Consider the following 23302-nt stretch of genomic DNA (forward strand, 5'->3'; position numbering starts at 1 on the left):
TAATGCCTGGCACAAGGTCAGAGCTCAGTAAATTTTTTGTTGAATCAATAATTGCCGTAATTTATGTCAAAGAGTTTTGGCTTTCAGAGAAAATGTAAACAAAAACAAAGTTTTGAAGCAGGATATTAGAAGGAAGATTGAGAAGTCTTCAGGTGCATTTCCTGGCTTCCTGACTCACCTATTCCTGGTAATCATCCCCTTCATTACTGAAAACTGACCGGTGACTCCTTAGGCAGGTGACTCAGCATTTTGCTAAGAAATCGCTATATCCGGCTGGGCGCAGTTAAATACCTAGTCCTTGTGTGGGGTAGAAGTAGCAGCTATTCAAAGATCCAGAATCGTGGCTTTAAGTGGAAATTGTGTTGTGCTTTTGTCTGCCTATATCTGCAATCAAGTTCCAAACTTCTGTGGAATAATACAGATTTGGAGTTCATGCTTAATCATTTCTATTCTATGTAAAATTCCAGATACCCTCACCTTTGAACTTTTTTTTTCCTAATTTGACAAATAAGAGCTCAGGAAGTATCCTGGCCCAGCTTCTCCATTCAACATCAACAGTGTCTGAATGAGATGGTTCGGCAGGGATCACCACCATCGTTTTAAAGTAATTAACTAGAGTGGAGGTTTTATCATCAGTAATAAAAAGTAAAACTGGAGACTATTGGTACCAAGGTTATCAAAAGAAAAATACAAAAACAAAACCCAGAGCTTGGGAACTAGTCTTAGTTCTATCCTAACTGAAGCAAGAGCATTTTTCTGAAACCTCCCTGCAGCCTACTCTCTGAAGGTTGGGGATATGCTTGCAGGACACATTGTCTTGTGAGCCAATTAAAGCCTGTGTCTTCATGGCTGAATCAGGGATTTTCCAATCATTCCTGACATGACATACTTGTGGCAATCTGTCTAGGCCTACAGATGGATTAAAAAAAACCAAACAAAACAAAAAACAAGTCTTACTCTCTAGTCAATCAAAACATAACACCTCAGGCTGGGTGTGGTGGCTCACACCGGTAATCCCAGCCCTTTGGGAGGCCAGTGTGGGCAGATCACTTGAGGTCAGGAGTTTGAGACCAGCCTGGCCAACATGGTGAAACCCCATCTCTACTAAAAATACCAAAAATTTTAGCCGGGCATGGTGGTGCATGCCTGTAATCCCAGCTACTCAGGAGGCTGAGGCAGGAGAATCACTTGAACCCAGGAGGTGGAGGCTGCAGTGAGCCGAGATAGATCGCGCCACTGCACTCCAGCCTGGGTGACAGAGCAAGACTCTGTCTCAAAAAACAAAAACAAAAACCCCCTAAAAACATATCACCTCAAAAGAACTCTCTTAAAATCAAGAGGGCAAAAATAAAATAAGATAAAATAAAATTAGGAGGGCATCTCTCTTGGGACACTTATGGTAGAAATAATACAGTCCAATCTCTTTCTCCTTTCCTTTTTCTGTGACCATTAGGTGCCTCAAGTTTTTCCCCAGTTTTGGTAAAAGGCAGTAGAGATGGCTGTAATCTTGAAAACCTCAGTCCTTGTTCTACTCCTGACTGATTATCCAATGCATTCTAGTCTAGAAATGTGGCTGGTACCATTCACCACACTGACAAAACTGTCAAAATTACTTTTTCAGAACTCTGAAAAAAAAAAAAAAAAAAAAAAAAAAGACTTGCAGCACTCCAGAGAATGCTTTTCAAATAAAATGACTCAGAATCTCAGAACATCGTGCTTTGTGGTGTCTTAAATTATCCTAGTTCTGTTTCCCTCTCCACAGACTCATGATAGCCTCAACAACCCTGAAATCATGAAAACTAGCAGTATAGCCATTTTGAAGGGGGTAAAACGAGATTGGAGTTACCCAAAGTCCAACTCTCAGATAACTGCCATTATCTGATCTATTTTGAAGTTCCTTAGAAAATCCTCTGTGTCTTGGCTGGGTGCGGTGGCTCATGCCTGTAATCCCAGCACTTTGGGAGGCTGAGGCAGGTGAATCACCTGCGGTCAGGAGTTTGAGACCAGCCTGACCAATATGGTGAAACTCCATCTTTACAAAAAATACAAAAATTAGGCGGGTGTGGTGGCAGGCACCTGTAATCCCAGCTTCTCGGGAGGTTGAAACAGGAGAATTGTTTAAACCTGGGAGGTGGAGGTTGCAGTGAATCAAGATCATGCTACTGCACTTTAGCCTGGGTGACAGAGCGAGACTCTGTCTAAAAATGAAAAACAAAAAACAAAAAAACAAAAATTAGCCAGGCACGGTGACATGTGCCTGTAGTCCCAGCTAATCAGGAGGCTGAGGTGAGAGGATTGCTTGAGCTCCAGAGGTTGAGGGTTCAGTGAGCCACGCACGACTGCCCTACTGCACTCCAGCCTGGCTGACAGAACGAAAGTCCAACAAACAAACAAACAAACCAAAATAAAACAAAACCCCATGATCCAAATATATGCTGTCTAAAGGAGACATACTTTGCATTCAAAGACCTAAATAAGTTGAAAGAAAAGGATGGGGAAGATACAGCATGCGAATAGTACCCAAAGAGAGCTTGAGTGGCAATAATATCAGCTGAAATAGGTTTTAAGACAACAATTGTTATTAGAGACAAAAGACATTTTAAAATGGCAAAAGGGTCAATTTATCAAAGAGCTATTTTAACATATATGTACATAATAAAAGAGCTCTAAAACACATGAAGCAAAAACTGACAGAATTCATGGGAGAAGTAGACAGTTAATCAATAGCTGGCTATTTCATTACCCCATCTTCAGTAATGAATAGAACTAGAGAGATGGTCAGTAAGAAAACAGAAGAATTGAACAGTGGTATATAAACCAACTAGACCTTATAGACATATACAGAACACTCCACCAACAGAAGTAGAATACACATTCTTCTCAAGGGCACATAGAACATTCTCCAGGCTAGATCACATATTAGGCCCAAACAAATCTTAATAAATTTAAAAATATTGAAAGATAATGTATCTTCCCCAACCATAATTTGGGGGAAACTTAGAAATTATGTGGAAATTAAGCACACTCCTAAATAACCAATGGATTAAAGAAGAAATCATAAGGGAAGTTAGAAAATAGTTTGATAAGAGTTAAAATGCAGCCTGGGTGACAGAGTGAGAGTCTGTCTTATAAAAAAAAATTAATACAAATAAAGCTCAGGGTGAGACTCTGTCTCATGAAAAATAGAAGAAGAAAGAAAAATAAAGCTGAGCACAGTGATGCATGCCTGTAGTGCCAGCTACTTGGAAGGGTGGGGTGGGTGAATTGCTTGCACCCAGGAGTTTGAGGCCAGCCTAAGCAACATAGCGTGATCCTCATCACAAATAAATAAATAACAAAAATGAAAATATACCAAAATTTATAAATATGGCTAAAGCAGTGCCTACAGGGAATTTTATAATTGTAATTGTTTATGTTATCAAGAAGTAAGATCTCAAATCAATAACCCAATCTGTTACTGTAACAAACTAGAAAAAGAACAAACGAAACCCAAAGTTAGCAGAAGGAAAGAAATAATGAAGATTATAGTGGAGACAAATGAAATAAAGACTAGAAAAACAAAAGAGAGAATCAATGAAACCAAAAGTTGGTTCTTAACTTACTTAAAAAGGGGGAAAAAGAAAGCTTAAAAAACTAATAACAAGTGAAGAGATTGAATTACTAACCATAAACTTCCCAATGAGGAAACATCCAGGAAAAAAGAAACCAAGAAAAAAAAAAGAGAGAGAGAAGACAAATAACTAAAATCATGAATGCAAGAGGAGATGTTACTACTGATATTACAGAAATAAATGTCAAGTTGTTGCTTTAATTTTTTGGCATAAATCTGGTGGTCAGGTCCTTAAAGAGGAAGGATAACCAGATTTGTGTGTGTGTATGAACTCCAAAACCAAAAACATACAGCTTACGTGAGTGATCCAATAGAATAATCACCAGCGATAAGTAGTTACTGAGTACTTGAAATGGGACTAATATGACTAAGGACCTGAATTTAATTTTAACCAATTTAAATTTAAATTTAAAACTGAACATTAGATCCATGTATTGAAAAACACTTAAGCATGTTTGGAACAACTTGTTTATGAATCTACTTTTTACAACTATACATTTTATGAAATCTAAAAACAGATGAAGTATTTCTGATACAAATGTAGCATTAGAGTTGACATGTACTGTATGTTTAAAATATACACTGGATGTTCATAGACTTGGTATGAAACAAATTTAAATTATTTCATTAATTTCAATATATGAGGTTCCATAAAATGTAGTTAAAATATAGTGAAGAGTTATATCTACTTTATTTTGGATTTTTAATGGGCTTGCAGAAAAGTTTTAAATTGCTTATCTGGCTTGTGCTGTATATTAGATAGTTCTGCTTAAGCCCTCAGCAAAAATGTATCTTTACATTATTTATTATTTCCTGTTTTCTTTCCAATGCCTCAACCACTGATGAGTAAGTGGCTCCTCAGTTTTAAGGGGAACCTCTTCAGGAATGTTTGAATGAGGAAAAAATAAATCGTTATACCCTCTCTCTGAGATGCCATGGAAGTGATTTGGTTTATAATCCCCTACACTGTTTTCCCCTAAAAGTAAGTCGAGGTGTGATCATGCAAATTTGAAGAAAGAGTAGAGAATATGCTTTTTTTTTTTTTTTAACCTCCTTCCCCAAAGCAAATTATTGTCATGTGTTTGTGTGTGTGTGTGTGTGTGTGTTTTAATTGAATCTAGGAAGCTCCAGCCAAGCACCTCTTGAGCAATGTGAAAAAGTACTCAATGTGATTCATGTTGACCTCCCAGGCTAGTGGGTTAAGGAGAAACAATATTCTTCCTCCCTACATAACATAGTTACTTCCCACCTCAGAACGTTTGTATTCAAAGTACCTGCTTGACAAGAAGTCTCCGCCCATACTCCAGCAGGTTTGGATCCCTAATGGGACTTGCACTTACATGATCTCCAAACTATGACCTCCATTTAACAAACTCTCCAAACCTGCTTGACTGGCTTCCTCATGGAGTAACTCAGCCTTTCCTGTGTGTTCGTGCAGAGTGAGGCCCATTTCCCCAGCCTAGTCCTCTCCCAGGACTTTCAGGACTTTGGTAAGTGGGTTCCACCCAACTGACTTCAGAGCAATCCTGGGCTCTGTGCCTGTGAGAGCACCTGTGGCAAGGCTGGTTGCTTATTTCACAGGGAGGAGGAAACTTGAGTTGGGATTCCAAGAGATGCCCTTTAATAAATGTGTTAAAACAAATTCCTGCATTTTCCTCTTAGAAATTCTCAACTGTATTTGACCTCTCTTGCTGTTAACTTCCATCTCTTTGGATTCCTCCCCATCTCCTCTGAGTTTGGAAACATCTTTCAGTTGCCCTGTTCCAAAAAGCCTCTCCCAAATATGGACACGTGGCAAAATATTTGTGGAATGGGGAAAATACATTTTTTTTAAAGCAATGTTGATCACTGAGTGGTGTTAAAAGTAAATAAAAAAAATAGTAATGCCGTCTGGGCGCGGTGGTTTACCCCTGTAATCCCAGCACTTTGGGAGGCCGAGGCGGGTGGATCACGAGGTCAGGTCAGGAGATCGAGACCATCCTGACTAACACGGTGAAACCGCGTCTCTACTAAAAAAAAAAAAAAAAAAAAAAAAAATTAGCCGGACTTGGTGGCGGGCGCCTATAGTACCAGCTACTCGGGAGGCTGACGCAGGAGAATGGCGTGATCCCGGGAGGCGGAGCTTGCAGTGAGCCGAGATCGCGCCACCGCACTCCAGCCTGGGTGACAGAGCGAGACCCCGTCTCAAATAAATAAATAAATAAATAAATAATAATAATAATAATAACAATAATGCCAAAATAAGTGGATGTTCATGTGGAAAGCAAACTTGACTCCTACCTTACACTATACCTTAAACTCAATTTCAAGGGGAATAGAGATCCTTAATGTGAATGAAAGAGTAAGCTTTTAGAAAATATCTTCAGGATTTTAGAGCATAATACGCTGTTTTTCTCAACAATTAGCAATATATACATTGTCATAATGATGTGGTGACTGCTTAGCCCCTAAATCTGGTAACTACTTTGGGACAATATGGGAGGAAAAGTGAAGACACTGATGGTGTAAGAGATAAATCCTCATCTGTCATATCAAGAAGTCACTATATAATGTATAAAACAATCAAGAAATGACTAAGTAGTTATGTGAGGAAAAAAATAGAAGACATTGCTAAAAGAGTTAAAAGTCATTGCTCTGGAGGATTAGGAGGGATGGCGCAGGGGACTGTTAGGATGCATTATAAACTGAATAGGCTTTTAAAAATGTCATGTATTAATATATGCGTTCACTTGAAAAACTAAAAAATAATAATTTGGAAAAACCCATGAAGGTAACTACCAGAAGGAAAAACTAAGAGAATGAAAAGTGCTTGCCTCTGGAAAGAACAACTGGCAGGACTGTTGTTTTCATTGTAAGACTTTTGGAGCCATTTAATTGTACTTAACCATTTTTATCTATTTCTTTAATAAAAGCAATTTCATCGTAATAAAGAGTTACACTTGTTCGAAAAAAGACTTCATGATTTTGCAGGTTGGAAAAGAGATTTTAGACAAGATGCAGGAAAGAGAAGCAATGTTTCCTAAACGGGACCATATATAATTAACTTTTGTCCTAATGTTTCCTAAATGGGACCAATATAATTAACTTTTGTTCCTCAAAATATTTCATTAGAGTAAAAGATGGCTTCACAGTGGTAGAAGATATTTACAAATCATAACTGACAAAGGGCTTGTCAATTGAGGAAAATGACAAGACAAGTCTCAATCATTTTAGCAGATTTATTTGCCAAAGTTAAGGAACTGCCTGGGAGACAGGTCTATGCCTTTCTCCAAAGATGATTTTGAGGGCTCCAAATTTAAAGGAGAAAGGGAGGGATATTGAGAAGCACACAGTTTTCACGTAAACAAAGAGGGCAAAGGAAAAATGTGGAGCATCTGCATTTTATGTAAATAATACAGACGAAATGGGGTAGGGGAGCAATCAGATATGCATTTGTATCTGGGGTGACTGCACCTGTAAAGATAAGTTATCAATTTACATTGCCATGGTGAAGTTTTAACAACTCACCAGGAATTTCCTTGTGGGCAAAACATGGGGAAGTGTGTAGCTTTTCATCTTGTAGCCATCTTATTTCGGAACCAAAAGGGGGAAACAGGTTTGTGTGACCCAGTTCCCAGCTTGACTTTTCCCTTTGGTTAAATGAGTTTGGCGTCCCAAAATTTAATTTCCTTTCATAGGCTTGTAACCAGAATATCTAAGGAACTCTTTCAAATAAAAATGGAAAAAAAATCCAGTAGAGAAGGGCAAGAAAGTTGAGCAGGTATTTAAAAAGTTGGCATCTAACAACCAATAAAAGGAAAATTTTAACTAAACTCAATGACATACTGCTACACACCCACCGGAATGGTTGACATTAAAAGGCCAGCTGAATAATGATGAGAAATGGGAATACTCACTCTGCTGATGGACATGTAAATTGGTAAAATCACTTAGGAAACCAATTTGACACTATCAGTAAAGTTGAAAGCATATGTTTATTCCAGTGGCCTAGCGATTCTGCTCCTAAGTACAACCCCAGAGTAAATTTGTTACAGATACTCCCCCTGGCATGGATAACAGTGTCCCTAGCTGCAATGTTTGTAGAAGCTCCAAAATCCCCAAACTTAATAACACAAATGTCCACTAGCAGCAAAATGTATCAGTTGTGGAATATTTACATGACAGAATCCTATGCATTAATGAAATGGGATGAGCTGCAGTTACACGCAACACCATGTGAATCTCAGATTGCTGATGGCCAGGCATGGTGGCTCACGCCTGTAATCCCAACACTTTGGGGGCCAAGGTGGGTGGATCATGTGAGGTCAGGAGTTTGAGACCATCCTGGCCAGCAGGGTGAAGCCCCGTCTCTACTAAAACTACAAGCAGAGCCTGGTGGCTCATGCCTGTATTCCCAGCTACTCAGGAGGCTGAGGCAGGAGAATTGCTTGAACTGGGGAGGCAGAGGTTGCAGTGAGACAAGATTGCGCCACTCCAGCCTGGGCAACAGAGTGAGACTCCGTCTCCAAAAAAAAAAAACAAAAAAAAAAAGTTTCAATATGAGCAAAGAATACATTTTGTGTGTTTCTATTATATAAAGTTCAAAACCAGGCAAAAGTACTGCTTGGGGATTCATAATTAGAAGTTAAGGTGTAAAGAAAAGCAAGGAAGTAATTGCCCCACATTTGGGTCAGTGGTCACCCCCGGTTGGGTTTACCCCAGGGAAGGGAGGCAGCAGTGATGAAATGTGTAGGGCTGGACCCTGAGGGATGGCAATATCCTGTTTCTTGACCTGAGTGACAGTTCGCCTTACAAGTTGTATATTTGTTTTTCTGTATGTTGTATTTCACAGTGAATTTTTTTTTCTTTTTACATAAAAACACCTCCCCGTAACTGCCTTCGCCTGCCCTGCCCTAGGTACTCCCCTTCCCCGCCCCTCCCTAGCACCACCACTGCACCAGAAGAGCGTTCACTCTGCTCCCATTTTTCCTAGCCTAACTCTCACTCACAACACAAACTTCTCCTCCTTCCCCAACTCTAGCGTCACCAGTAACCTCGTAGCTGGCAAGTCAAGTGAACCCATGACCTCATTCTATAGACTCCTCTGTCCTGTCGGGGTCTTTTCTGTTGACTTGTGGTTCTACTTTTCCTTGACTTCTCCAGATCACCCCTCTCCTGGTTCTGCTGCTCTTTCTCTCCCTGCAGCTCCCTGCTTCATTCTCTGACATCTCTAACTTCCCCACTCCATAAGCGCTGCTGTTTCCCAGGCTTCCCTCACAGTGGTCTTATCCATGCTCATATTGCTCATATCTATGCTAACAGCTCCCAAATGTGTGTCCTCTTCTGAGCTCCGGTTGAAGGTTGAACGTATGCCACAAGCTTCCTACTTCATCTCCTTCTTCATGAAGATGCTTGGAGTCAACTTAATTTCAACCAACAGGCCCCAAAGAGAACTCACTCTCCTTTTTGCTCTAACTTTATTCCAAGATTTTCTACCTAAATAAAGCCTTGTGCAGGCTGGACGAGGTGGCTCACACCTGTAATCCCAGCACTTTGGGAAGTCCAGGAAGAGGTGGGAAGATCTCTTGAGGTCAGCCTGGGCAACATAGCCAAACCCTGTCTCTACAAATATAAAAAAATAAAAAAACTTAGCCAGTTGTGGTGGCGTGTGCCTGTAGCCCCAGCTACTCAGGAGGCTGAGGTCGAAGGACCGCCTGAACTCAGGAGTTGGAGGCTGCAATAAACTATAATTGTGCCACTGCACTTCAGCGTGGGTGACAGAGTGAAGCCTGTCTCTATTTAAAACAATAGCAATAAATAAATAAGGGGAATCACTTCCAAGTTGACATCCCAAGCTGGAAGCATTGACTCCACACTATCCTTAAACTACTCAGCATCAAAAGCTACTATTATTATGTTCATACTATGTGCCAGGCACTGTTTTCACAAGTATGTATATACATATGTGTGTGTGTGTGTATATATATAATGTCCATCATACATACATAATATTAGCTTATTTAATTATTTCAACAATCCCAAGATAGGTACCATTATTATGCTATTTTACAGAGGAGAAAACAGAAATCTTCAGAGCCAGAGCAGCATTTACAGCCTCATCTTTACTCCTGAATTTCATTGTGGAGGGGCCACCTCATCAGTATTACTACCTCCACCCCAGTGTCTGCATCCACTGCCTTTAACCTTGTTTTGGATTATGACAGTAACTTCCCAACAGATGTCCCAGCTACACACAAATCTCTCTCCATTTGCAAGCACTTTCAATGTGACCACTAAAGTAATATTAAAAAAAAAAAAAAAAAAAATCAGCCTGGCGTGTTGGTTCACACCTATAATCCCCAGCACTTTGGAAGCCTGAAGCAGGCAGATCGCTTGAGCTCAGGAGTTTGAAACCAGCCTGGGCAACATGGTGAAACCTCATTTCTACAAAAAAATACAAAAATTAGATCAGGCACCGTGGCTCACACCTGTAATTCCAGCACTTTGGGAGGCTGAGGCGGGTGGATCATTTGAGGTCAGGAGTTTGAGACCAGCCTGACCAACATTGTGAAACCCTGTTTCTACTAAAAATACAAAATATTAGCCAGGTGTGGTGGCACATGCCTGTAGTCTCAGCTACTCAGGAGGCTGAGACAGTAGAACTGCTTGAACTCAGGAGGTGGAGGTTGCAGTGAGCCAAGATCGTGCCACTGCACTCCAGCTTGGGCAACAGGGTGAGACTTCATCTCTAAAACACAAAACAAAACAAAACAAAAGCTAGCCAAGTGTGGTGGTGCATGTCTGTAGTCCTAGCTGTTCGGGAGGCTGAGGTGGGAGGATTGCTTTAGCCTGGGAGGTCGAGGCTGCAGTGAGCTGAGATCATACCACAGCACTCCAGCATGGGTGACAGAGTGAGACCCTGTCTCAAAAAAAGTCACAATTTGACTGTGTAAATTCTGAGCGATTCCTTCTAAAATGCCTTAGCACACACAGAGGCCACTTGACCTGATGCCAGCCTGCCCTCTTTCCCTATACCGTGTTCCCTTCCTCCATCCCAGGCTCATGTGCTCTTCTCCTTTAGGGCTCTGAATCTGTGTACAGATAGTTCTCTCTGCTTGCGGTGCTCTGCCCACCCTGACTCCTACTGTGACCTGATCATCCTCAAATCCTCCCTCCTTTGGTGATGCTGTCACAGACTCCTCAGTTAACTCAGCTCCAACTACATATTATTTACAATGCACTTGGTGCTGGCTGGGTGTTGTGGCTCATGACTTTAATCCCAGCACTTTGGAAGTCCAAGGCAGGAGGATTGCTTGAGGCCAGGGTTTGAGACCAGCCCTGGTAAAACAAAATATAAAAAATAATAAATATAAGAATACAATGCACTTGGTGCAAACCTCCACCATTTTCCTTAACATCAATTATATTGTAATTGTATGTTTATTTCTGCCTGTCCTTCTCCTTGAGGGCAAGAAGAGCATATTATTCTTTCTTAAGTTGGTATCCCTTCTTAGAGGCGGCCATATCTAGGGGGCAGTTGATGATTCTGCTGAATAAATACATGCCTCCAAAAATTCTTGTTGAAAAGCAAGCATTGGAAGAAATAACCCAGTCACTGTTTTTAGGTGTGGGAGTCGTTGGTATGATACTCTGTTGTGTTTGAGATGCCCTGCTTAGAACCTTGAGGCCTGGGGATGCTAGCCTGTGTGTGTGTGTATGTGTGTGTGTGCATGTGTGGGTGTGTGCACACACGTGTATGTATTTTGTCCTTTCAGGCAGTTATTTTTCCTGGACTGATGGGAACATCTTGCACAAAATCAAGAGCCAGTTTGTTGACTGTTTTAAGGTTTAAAAAATATTTTAAAATAAAATAAGAAATCCTTAGATATTCTACATACACACAATACTTCAAATGCCAATCCGAATTTCTTTCATAAATAGCAAATGTCTTATTTGCAACTGCTGTTGAATGAAGTCATTTCCATCCTCAGCCATATGAGAAATAAGTTACTTATTCATAGAAAACATTTGGAGGTGCAATAAAATGAGATTTGAAAACAAAACAAAACCCCAAACATTCTTTTCTATTGTTGGTTACAAAATCCTCTCTCATGTACGAAATGTGCTCTAGCTGTGAAATCCTTTCTTGGATGTGAGATCATTTCTCTCCTATAACCCGTATCACTGACTTTGTGCTCCTGTTTAACCCTTCCCCCCGGAGTACTGGCTCCATGAAAACAGCAATTGGTGCTCACTTCTTTGAGAAACAGTCCAGATGAGAGCCTGTCCCGGTAATCCATAGACAGATGTAATCATTGTACCTGCACCAAGTCTGACAGGCACAGGCCTTTTGGGAACCCACATCAGCATTTCAAGCTATGAAGGTAATTCTACTCAGTAAAATTAGAACTTTGGTCTACCAAGGGCACTCTTAACCTCTGAAGAAGAAAAATGAATTTCTAGAACAATTCACAGACTAGGACAAGCTGAATAAGTAAGTATCCTAACTTCTTTGGAAGCCCTGGTGGTATGTGAATGCATATTTAATAATGTGAGTGAAGTAGCACATATTTTACAATCAATTAATTTTCCTTCAAGAAGATAATGTAGCCAGAGAGCTGAATGTCAAACAAGGCTAGACTCATACTTATTAACTTGGTAGGAGTTATGAAGCCTCCGATTCTCTTGAAAGACAAATTGTCTTCACTGTGTTGATTTTGAAATGTAGAAATTCAAATTTAAATCAATCCAGTGAGTAAGGATGACAGGAAATTTTACAGGACTAGGAGGAATCTTCCTTTCATTTTTCCTTCCTTTTACTGGGGCAGGTGTAAGGGGATGTTTCCCCCACAAAACAGCAGTTTTGCTAGAAGACAGTGAGCGATCACCAGTGTTGTTTGCCTTCCTCCCTGGGAGCAGCCAGTTGCTGTGACATGGACCCTCTCTATTGCAGATATCTTTTCTTGCTGCCATACTTCCTCTGACTCTATCCCATTCCATCCCTTCCATTCTCTGCAATCAGAATGGGCCCCATGCTTTATGCTTTTCCCCCTCACTTAGCCCTTAGAGAAGAGATCAGGATGTGCCACCCTCCAAATGCCCCTATTTTGGCACAAGAATATTTTGAACTGAAGGCTATGAAAAAGAAAGCAGACACAGAAAGAGCTCTCTGCCCTCCCCCATCCCCCATCTTCCTAAAAGCAGCACATTTATTGCTATTTCCCTTGCACAGGTGTCCGGCTCCCTCACGCAAGGAAGAGAGCGAACCTTATCGCCAGAGACAGAGATGCCACTGAGATGAATCTGCACAAACAAATCTCGATAAAATAACCCTTATCTTCCATTAGTTCAACCCTACACCCCCAGTTTATTGCCCCTAAAAGCCTAACCCTCCTTTCCTTTGTCCAGTCATTTCACTATTTGCTGCCCTTTGTTATAATGGTGTATAAGCTCCTGAGTCTATTAGGTTTTTCCACTTCTTTTCTGTGAGATTTTATTTTATTATTTTATTTTATTTTATTTTTTTGAGACTGAGCCTCCCTCTGTTGCCCAGGCTGGAGTGCAGTGGCACGATCTAGGCTCACTGCAACCTCTGCCTCCCAGGTTCAAGCAATTCTCCTGCCTCAGCCTCCCGAGTAGCTGGGACTATAGGCGTGTGCCACCACACCCGGCTAATTTTTGTATTTTCAGTAGGGATGGGGTTTCACCATGTTGGCCAGGCTGATCTCAAATTCCTGACCTCAAATGATCAGCCCGCCTCAGCCTCCCAAAGTGCTAGGATTACAGGCATGAGGCCCCGTTGCCGGCCACATGTGAGATTTTAAATATGAATAAAATTTGTGTGCCTTTTCTCCTGCTAATCTGTTTTATGTCGGTTTAATTCGCAGGCCTCAGGCACGCAACCTAAGAGGGTAGAGGAAGTTGTTTCCTCTCCTACACTTGTGACCTGTAAATGGTAACCCAATGCCTACTCATGGAGATGAGCATCACTGTGACCATGGGACAGAGGATCAAACTGGGGCTCTGGGAAGTTACAGGAACTTGTGGGTGCTGGAGTCCGGACTCCTGTCCGAGTCCTTTTACCTCCCTCTTTCCTTTCTTGGTTAGCACCTCAAAGTTTCCTTTTGCCCATCTAGCAGACCATAAAGCCCAAGGGATTGTTCGCACTTGCTCATGCAGGCTTCCCATCTTCTGCAGAGTGCCCATGCTGAGTGTCAGCTCAGGAAAGGAACCACACCTAAAAACAGCCCTGGAAATCCCCATCCCAGGTGTTTCCGACAGGTCTCCTTCTGGGTCTCTGCGGGCACCTAGCCTTGGGCTGAGCAGCATTAATCACTCAGTGAGTTTTGGTTGATGAAGTGAGACTGATTTGCGTAATCCAGCTGCTCTGGGGCAGGTACCTGGGCCATCTGACAGGGGCTCCGGGACTTGGCTTGAGTAAAAGGAACCCTGAAGCACTACCCCAGCCAGGATCTAAATCCCCCATTCTTCCCTTCTCACTAGTTCTTTGGGAAGGTGCCCGAAGATAAATAATGTACCCTTCCTGTGAGCCAGAAGGGAAAAAAGGCAGGAGAAGAAGGCTGTCTTTTTTCTTTTTTTTTTTTTTTTTTTTTTTTTTTTTTTTTTTTTTTTTTTTTGAGACGGAGTCTCACGCTGTTGCCCAGGCTGGAGTGCAGTGGCGCGATCTCGGCTCACTGCAAGCTCCGCCTCCTGGGTTCACGCCATTCTCCTGCCTCAGCTTCCTGAGTAGCTAGGACTACAGGCGCCCGCCACCGCGCCCGGCTAATTTTTTTTTTGTATTTTTTTTTTTAGTAGAGACGGGGTTTCACTGTGGTCTCGATCTCCTGACCTTGTGATCCGCCCGCCTCGGCCTCCCAAAGTGCTGGGATTACAGGCTTGAGCCACCGCGCCCGGCCAGGCTGTCTTTTTTCTAAGTGACCACAGGGATCACAACACATCGATTGAAAGAGACTTTTCAGGTTTGTCAACCCAGAAGAGCCCAAGAAGAAAAAATAATGGGCTTAAAGTGTGCCGTTAAAAATCTTATTGTCCTGATAATCTCCCTGCTTAGGTAAGAAACTTGCCAAGGTGCTAAGGAAAGGGCAGCATTTCCACTGACTTGGCCTTAAACATAAGAGGAAAGCTCTGCTCACCTGGAAACCCGTGTTGCTGTAGCCTTCAGCTCTGGGGGCTGCCGTACTCCTCAGCTCCATGCTGTTTTTGCTGCTGGCTGGCTCTGGTCTGGAGGTCCTTTGTACCTGGGAAAAAGCACCAGTCTCTGCTGATGTCAGAAAGCCACCTGCTGTTATAGGAACTTTGGCATTGCTTGCTTCAGTTTGGAAACTTCTGCAATAACCTCCTGAATGACTAGGGCTGACACCTGGTTGGGGTGGGGCAGAGAGGCAGGCGGGTTGGCGGGGTGGAGGCATCTAGTGCTGGCCCGCCCACTTTATTACTCTTTTCCTTTATCCCTATTTTTGGCATCCTATTTGCACTCCTGGGGAGAAAACTCTTGTGGTGCACAAAACAGAAAAGGACCCTTGCCCTTCCCTTCCCTTCCCTTCCCTGACCTGCCCTTGCTCTTCCTCCCTCCTTCCCTCCCTCTCTCCCTCCCTCCCTCCTTCCTTCCTTCGTTTCTTTTTTCTTCTTCTTCTTTTTTTTTTTAAATGGAGTCTTGATCTGTTGCCCAGGCTGGAGTGCAGTGACACAATCTCGGTTCACTGCAACCTCTGCCTCCCAGGTTCAAGCAATTCTCCTGCCTCAGCCTCCCAAGTAGCTGGGATTACAGGTGCATGCCACCACACCTGGCTGACTTTTGTATTTTTAGTAGAGACAGGGTTTCACCATGTTGGCCAGGCTGGTCTCGAACTCCTGACCTCAAGTGATCCACCTGCCTTGACCTGCCTAAAGTGCTGGGATTATAGGCATGAGCCACCGTGCCCAGCCAGAAAAGGACATGTTCTCTATAGTCTTTAGTGAAATCCTCTGTTTTCCTGTGGGTGGTGTTAAAGACTAGGAGTGGTGGTGGGGTGGAGGGTGGGCGAACACAGGACATAAGGTCATGCTGACCTCGGTGATGACCTACTGTATACCAGGGATGGATGGATAGATAGATACATAGACAGATAGGTAGGTAAGTAAGGGTCTTGGCTCTTCAGAACAACTCCAGATTCTATACTGAAGTACAGAAAAGTTAACAATTTGTTTAGTGTCATTTAGCTAATAAAGGGATAATGAGAATTCAAATTCAAGTTTGGTTCATTCTGAAACCTTTTATTACATCCCTGCTTCAGACTGGGCTGCTTTCAAAAATCCAGCTTACAGAAATGCAGATATGTGACAAGTAAATGAAAGGTGACCAACTATTCACCTACCAAAAGTCAATAAAAGTGCTTTGTTTTCATAAAGCAATTCACTTTGCTTTATGAAAATATTAGCTGTAGAATTCTTTTAAAATAGGGATTTTCCTCCCAGTACAATTTAAAATACTGCAAAACTGTGGACAAAAGAATGGAAAGGGCCTGGTGTGGTGGCTCACGCCTGTAATCAATCCCAGCACTTTGGGAGCCCGAGGCGGGTGGATCCCTTTAGGCCAGGAGTTTGAGACCAGCCTGGCCAACATGGCGAAACTCCATCTTTACTAAAAATACAAAAATTAGCCAGGAGTGATAACGCACACCTATAGTCCAAGCTACTCGGGAGGCTAAGGCAGGAGAATTGCTTGAACCCGGGAGACACAGATTGCAGTGAACTGAAGACACACCACTGCACTCCCATCTGGGTGACAGAGTGAGACCCTGTCAAAAAAAAAGAAAAAAAAAAAGAAAAAGAAAAAGTAAGAAAATACCAAGTATTACGAGTGGTTATTTCTTGGTTGTTAATTTTATGGGAAGTTGGTGTTTCGTTTCTCCCTTAAATGCTGTTGAGTTTTCTATAAAGAGAATGATTTACTTTTGTTATTGTTAACCTAAAGGAGAAACCTGAGACAAACTTAATGTAAGTATAGAGTTTATTTGGGCTAAGTTTGAGATTGCAACTTGGGAGCACACATTCAAGTTGCTCTGAATATACACTTAGTAGCAGTTACAAGTAGATTCTTTTGTGTGTGCATGTGTGTGTGCGTGTGTGTGTGTGTCCTGTTGCCCAGGCTGGAGTACAATGGCATAATCATGGCTCACTACAGCCTTGACCTCCTGGGCTGAAGCTATCCTCCTATCTCAGCCTCCCGAGTAGCTGAGACTACAGACATGTGCCACCACCCATGGCTAAATTTTTGTTTTTTGGTGGAGATGGGGGTCTCACTATGTTGCCCAGACTTATCTTGAACTCCTGGGCTCAAGCACTCTTCCCACCTGCCTTGGCTTCCAAAAGTGCTGGGATTACAGGCACTGTGCCTGGCCACAAGTGAATTTTAAAGGAAAAGAAGGAGTTTCTGAGTTGTTTACCAATTATTTACATTAAAATAACATAAGTTATTGATTGGCTATACATTGTTATTTGTATCACACATTCTAGGAACAGAAAGGCAGCCAGTCAGAAACAAAATGCCTTTAAAACAATTGCCCCTGGCCGGGCGCGGTGGCTCATGCACGTAATCCCAGCACTTTGGGAGGCAGAGGCGGGCGGATCACGAGGTCAGGAATTTGAGACCAGCCTGGCCAACATAGTGAAACCCCGTCTCTACTAAAAAACTACAAAAATTAGCCAGGCATGGTGGCGCATGCCTGTAGTCCCAACTACTTGGGAGGCTGAAGCAGGAGAAATGCTTGAACCCGGGAGGCAGAGGTTGCGGTGAGGCGAGACCATGCCACTGCACTCCTGCCTGGGTGACAGAGCGAGACGACATCTCAAAAAAAAAAAAAAAAAAAAAAAAAATTGCCCCTTGGCACAGAGTTGGGTGGTGACTAAAGTCCAACCTTCTGTCTCTCTGGGCCTGATAGATTTTGCATTGCTCACATAGCTGGGACTGTGTGAGTTATTTTTGTTTTCTCTTTATCAGTGACTGAGGCCCAGTCTCTCTGGGCCTGATCGATTTTGCATATCTCACACAGCTCAGACTGTGGCAGTTATTTTTCTTTTCTTGTTATCATGATACAGACTGTACAGTGTATACATAATGATTAAAGGCTTGCAGGAACCTGTGGTCTGGGTTCAAATCCTGGACTCTACCTCATAACTGTAGTCAACCACAGCTTGAGGGTCACACCTAGCCTTCTGGTGTTTTCATATGGCCCAAGAGCTAAGAATGGGTTTCAGATTTTTAAAGAGTTGAAAAAAATTAAAAGGAAGAATGTTTCATGACACATTAAAGTTATATGAAATTCAAATTCAGTGTCTATAAATAAAGTTTTGTCAGAACAGAAACATGGCCATTGATTTATGTATTGTCTAAGGCTACTATCATCCCATAAGGCCAGAACTGAGTAGATGTGACGAATACCACACGGCTCAAAGACAAATATCCACTACCTGGCTGATGCCTGTAATCCCAGCACTTTGGGAGGCCAAGGCAGGAGAATCGCTTGAGCCCAGGAGTTTGAGATCAGTCTGGGCAATGTAGGGAGACCCTGTCTCTACAAAAAATACAACCATTAGCCAGGTGTAGTGGTGCGTGCCTGTAGTTCCAGCTACTTGGGAGGCTGAGGTGGGAAGACTTTGGCCATGGAAATTTGGGCAAGTAACTTTGTTCTCTGTATCTCAGATTCTTCTTCCATAAAATGGAGATAATAGTACCTGAGGACTAAGCTCTGATTTTTTTTTTTTTAAATCTTGCCCAAATTACTATCTAAGGGGTCTGGGGAGTCATGCCCTACAAATCATAAATTCTCATGAGATGTTTTTTTTTTTTTTTTTTTTTTTTCCCCAGACGGAGTCTTCCTCTGTTACCCAGGCTGGAGTGCAGTGGCAGATCTCGGCTCACTGCAACCTCTGACTTCCGGGTTCAAGCGATTCTCCTGTCTCAGCTTCCCGAGTAGCTGGGACTGCAGGCGTGTGCCACCATGCCTGGCTAATTTTTACATTTTTAGTAGAAACAAAGTTTCACCATGTTGGCTAGGCCAGTCTTGAACTCCTGACCTCAAGTGATCCACCCGCCTTGGCCTCCCAAAGTGCTGGGATTACAGGCGTGAGCCACCGCATCCAGCCCAGATGGGTTTTATTTAACCCTATATATCACAACTTACTTTCCAACCTGACTCTGGCAGAACATTATGAGACAAGGAAGAAAATCAAAATATTTTACCCCAAAACATGTTTCTTTGCCATATTTTGAAAAGAAAACATTGTCATCCTTTGTCTCTAAGGGCAGCCACTATAAAACTTTCAACGAACTTTGGTTTCCACAATCTTTTTTTTTTTTTTTTTTTTGAGACGGAGTCTCGCTCTGTCGCCCAGGCTGGAGTACAGTGGCCGGATCTCAGCTCACTGCAAGCTCCGCCTCCCAGGTTCACGCCATTCTCCTGCCTCAGCCTCCCGAGTAGCTGGGACTACAGGCGCCCGCCACCTCGCCCGGCTAATTTTTTTGTATTTTTTAGTAGAGACGGGGTTTCACTGTGCTAGCCAGGATGGTCTCGATCTCCTGACCTCGTGATCCGCCTGTCTCGGCCTCCCAAAGTGCTGGGATTACAGGCGTGAGCCACCGCGCGCAGCCGGTTTCCACAATCTTTATCTTAACTTGAATCTTCCCTTTCTATTAATCCCAGGTCTTTAGACAAACTCAACCAATTGTCAACCGGAAAGTGTTTAAATTCACCTATAGCCTGGAAGCCCAACCCCCTCCTCCCCTTGCTTTGAGTTGTCCTGCCTTTCTGGACCAAGCCAATGTATTTCTTGAATGTATTTGACGTCTCATGCCTCTTTAAAATGTATAAAACCAGGCTGTGCCCTGACCGCCTTGGGCACATGTTCTCAGGGCTTCCCAAGGGTTGTGTCATGGGCCATGGTCACTCATATTTGGCTCAGAATAAATATCTTCAAATATTTAACAGAGTTCAACTCTTTTCATCGACATACCCATTTAGAATCACTGCTGAGATGATAAAATGAGTTAATATATGCAGGGAATATTATGTGCCTGACACATAATTCAGCATCACCCAAATTTTATGATTTAGCTCTTTAGTGCTTCTTATTGATGAGACTTGAGGATTTTCATTAGTTCTTCCCCATCATTGCAGTGTGCCATAATTAGTAGTCATCGTGTTACCAAAGGCAAATATATATATATTTTCATATATATATATATTTTCATGATATATATATAAAAATATATATATATCAACTCAATCTAGTTGAAGGTTATGGACGATCCTTACTTTCTGGAGCAAAAGACAGAAATCTTCATCCTATCATTTAAAGCTTCCAATTGCAGAAACGTGACTCCAATGCCTGACAGCCTTGCAGATTTAGGAACTTTTAAAAATGCAACGATGTGTTTTCTTCTCCTTGGCTACAGACAAAATGTGAAAAGAATGCAACAACGTTTGGGAGCATATCATTGTGCAAGCCACAGTACTAGACAGTGTTGATTAAAAGATACAGTGATGATTAAAAGATACAGTGACCTCCCTCATCCATCTTCCAACTGTACCTGCCAGCAGGAAAAATTGACACCTAATTAGAGTAAATTGTATATACAACCATGATACTAAAATGCCAAAACAATGGTCATATCCAGAGAACTTGTCATTTAAAATTGTATGTTTCTGAAGCCTATCTTTAAAGAGGTTTCAGAACCGATAAAAATTCTGACTCCTTGCAGCACCAGAATTAGTTTGATTTATGGGGCTATCATTTAAAGTGGTAATACCTCGGTAGAAGCTATGGTTCATTTTGTCCAATTAGGAAATAGAAATTGTGATCAGAAAATGAGGTGAAAGGCCTTTTCAGTTTTCCAAGACTACATTTTAAACAATTCCTCAGTCATACAGAGTCATTATTTGTGAGAAATAGCTTGTACCAAGAACTAAAAATCTGTCTCTTAACTCCTCAGAATTATTTTCATCACATTGTCACTCAAACTCAATTTTAAACTTTGAAGCCATTGTGTAGCAACCAAGTCACTAGACTTTTCAGTCAAATAATTCCTATATGGCATTCTGTTCTCTAAAACTCAGCTTATAAAAATTTGTAAACTTGGCCGGGCGCGGTGGCTCAAGCCTGTAATCCCAGCACTTTGGGAGGCCGAGACGGGCGGATGACGAGGTCAGGAGATCGAGACCATCCTGGCTAACCCGGTGAAACCCCGTCTCTACCAAAAAATACAAAAAACTAGCCGGGCGAGGTGGCGGGCGCCTGTAGTCCCAGCTACTCGGGAGGCTGAGGCAGGAGAATGGTGTAAACCCGGGAGGCGGAACTTGCAGTGAGCTGAGATCCGGCCACTGCACTCCAGCCTGGGTGACAGAGCGAGACTCCGTCTCAAAAAAAAAAAAAAAAAAAAAAAATTTGTAAACTTATGGACTATCTATACACAAGCTCATTAAAGAAAACCAAAACATAAAAGCCCTCCATTTTTATCAAAATGTGAAAGGAAAAAAAGTAATTACATGGCAATAGATTGTTTTTCTTGCCTTATGCATGCAGTTCTATAGTGAAGTCACTCTTGATGATGGTATTTCCAAAAGGAGTCAAGTGAAAATTTTTTAAAATTGTGTATAACGCTTGTCCTATTTTGAGCATGATGTGTTATGTGTTACAGACTCCTGCTGTCTTCCTCCCTGAAGAACATTTCATGTAGTGCAGATTAACCTTTGTCTATACAACTTGAAGTAGTTAAATAAATCAAATAATGTTAATGTTAATAATAAAAATGTAATCCTGGGAGGTTTACAAGGCTTAATCTAATTAACTGTCAATTGTTCAGATCATCCAAGAGGGAAAAAAGGAAAGTAATGAAAATGTGTATTTGACATAGGAAATGCTTCAGGATTTGTTTTTCAACAAAATTCTCCTTGCAGTTAGGTTTCTTCCCCCGACATTTATACTATATACCAGGTACTAGGAACGGCCAGCCGGAGCACTTAACCCAGCCAAAGACTGGCCATAGAATCTGCCACATGGGTCATACCTGTCTGCAATTAAAGGATGATTTGGCTGTCTGTATCACTTTAGTGAGAATCTTGGGAAGGGCGGGACACAGTGGTTCATGTCTATAATCCCAGCATTTTGGGAGGTTGAGGTGGGTGGATTACTTGAGGTAAGGAGTTCAAGACCCGCCTGGCCAACATGGTGAAACACCTGTAGTTGCAGCTACTTGGGAGGCTGAATCAGGAGAATCACTTGAACCCGGGAGGTGGAGCTTGCAGTGAGCCGAGATCACACCACTGCACTCCAGCCTGAGCGACAGCGCAAAACTCCATCTCAAAAAAAAAAAAAAAAAAAAAAAAAAAAAAGTGCAGGCTCTGAACTCAAATCAGCTTCCAAGTCAGGCTTTACTTCTACACTCACTAGCTGCAAGCTTGGGCTAGTTACCAGTAACCTCTGAAATCATCTACTGCTGCCTGAAAAATGAGGTTTGTGTTTACAGCTATCTCATGGGTCTGCCAGGAGGATAAACTGAGGTGCCACAAGGAGAGTGTCTAGCATCATGTCGTAAGCATCTGCGGTAGATTAAATATGTCCCCCAAAGTCCATATGTTAGAATCTTTATCACTGATGTGACAGTATAAAGAGATAGGATCTTTAAGAGGTGATTAGGCCATGACAGCTCTGCCCTCATAAATGGATTAATGTGGTTATCTGAGGAGTGGGTTCCTGATAAAAAGGATGAGTTTCTCCTGAATTTCGCTCTCTCTCCTGTGCTCACTTGCCTTTCCACTGTGTTATGATGCAGTGAGCTGAGATCACTGCATCTCAGCTCAGAGGCACAAAGGCCCTCTCCAGCTGCTGGTCCCATGCTCTTGGACTTCCCAGTCTCCAGAACTGTGAGCTAAATAAACTTGTTTTTTTTTTGTTTTTTGTTTTTGAGACGGAGTTTCACTCTTGTTGCCCAGGCTCGAATACAGTGGGACAATCTTGGCTCACTGCGAACTCTGCCTCCCGAGTTCAAGGGATCCTCCTGCTTTAGCCTCCTAAGTAGCTGGGATTACAGGTGCCTGCTACCACGCCTGGCTAATTTTTGTATTTTTGGTAGAGATGGGGTTTCACCATGTTGGCCAGGCTGATCTTGAACTTCTGACTTCAAGTGATCTGTCTGCCTTGGCCTCCCAAAATGTTGGGATTACAGGCATGAGCCACCATGCCCGGCTTACTTGTTTTTTATAAATTACCCACTTTTAGTATTCTGTTATGACAGCAGAAAACAGACTAAGACAGCATCCATACACTCACGTGTCTGTGGGATACCTGTCAGTAGCCAGTTTTTTGAAAACCTTGAGTTGAGCCTCTAGGGCTCTGTCAGTGTTTAGTAGGGTAAGTGTGTTACCATTACATGTGGTTGAATGAGGTTAACTAAGGGAGCAAGAACAAACATTGATATAGGTTATAGTAATGGCAACATACAACTTACGGATAAACAAGAATCTTCCAGGAAGTGCATTCTTGAGTCTAGAAGATTTCCAGAGATGAGAATCTTTTTTAATAACACAGTCATGTGTTACTTAACAATGGGGATATATTCTGAGAAATGTGTCCTTAGGCAATTTTGTCGTTGTGCAAACAGCACAGAGTGTATATGCACAAATCCAGATGGTATAGCCTACAACACACCTAGGTTAT

The 23302-nt window shown here is 42.2% G+C and overlaps 1 protein-coding gene across 1 annotated transcript in view; it reads right to left on the reverse strand.

The window, feature by feature from the left end:
• Positions 1-14942, reverse strand: part of SLC28A3 (solute carrier family 28 member 3) — a 64281-nt gene extending 49339 nt beyond the window's left edge. Inside the window, exon 1 of the mRNA XM_050761201.1 lies at positions 14743-14942. Coding sequence (XP_050617158.1) covers positions 14743-14802 — 60 coding nt within the window. The 5' untranslated portion in view covers positions 14803-14942. The remainder of the gene's footprint in view (positions 1-14742) is intronic.
• Positions 14943-23302: the final 8360 nt, after the last annotated feature.

This window comes from Macaca thibetana, chromosome 15 (assembly GCF_024542745.1).
Source record: "Macaca thibetana thibetana isolate TM-01 chromosome 15, ASM2454274v1, whole genome shotgun sequence".
Classification (NCBI taxonomy): Eukaryota; Metazoa; Chordata; class Mammalia; order Primates; family Cercopithecidae; genus Macaca; species Macaca thibetana.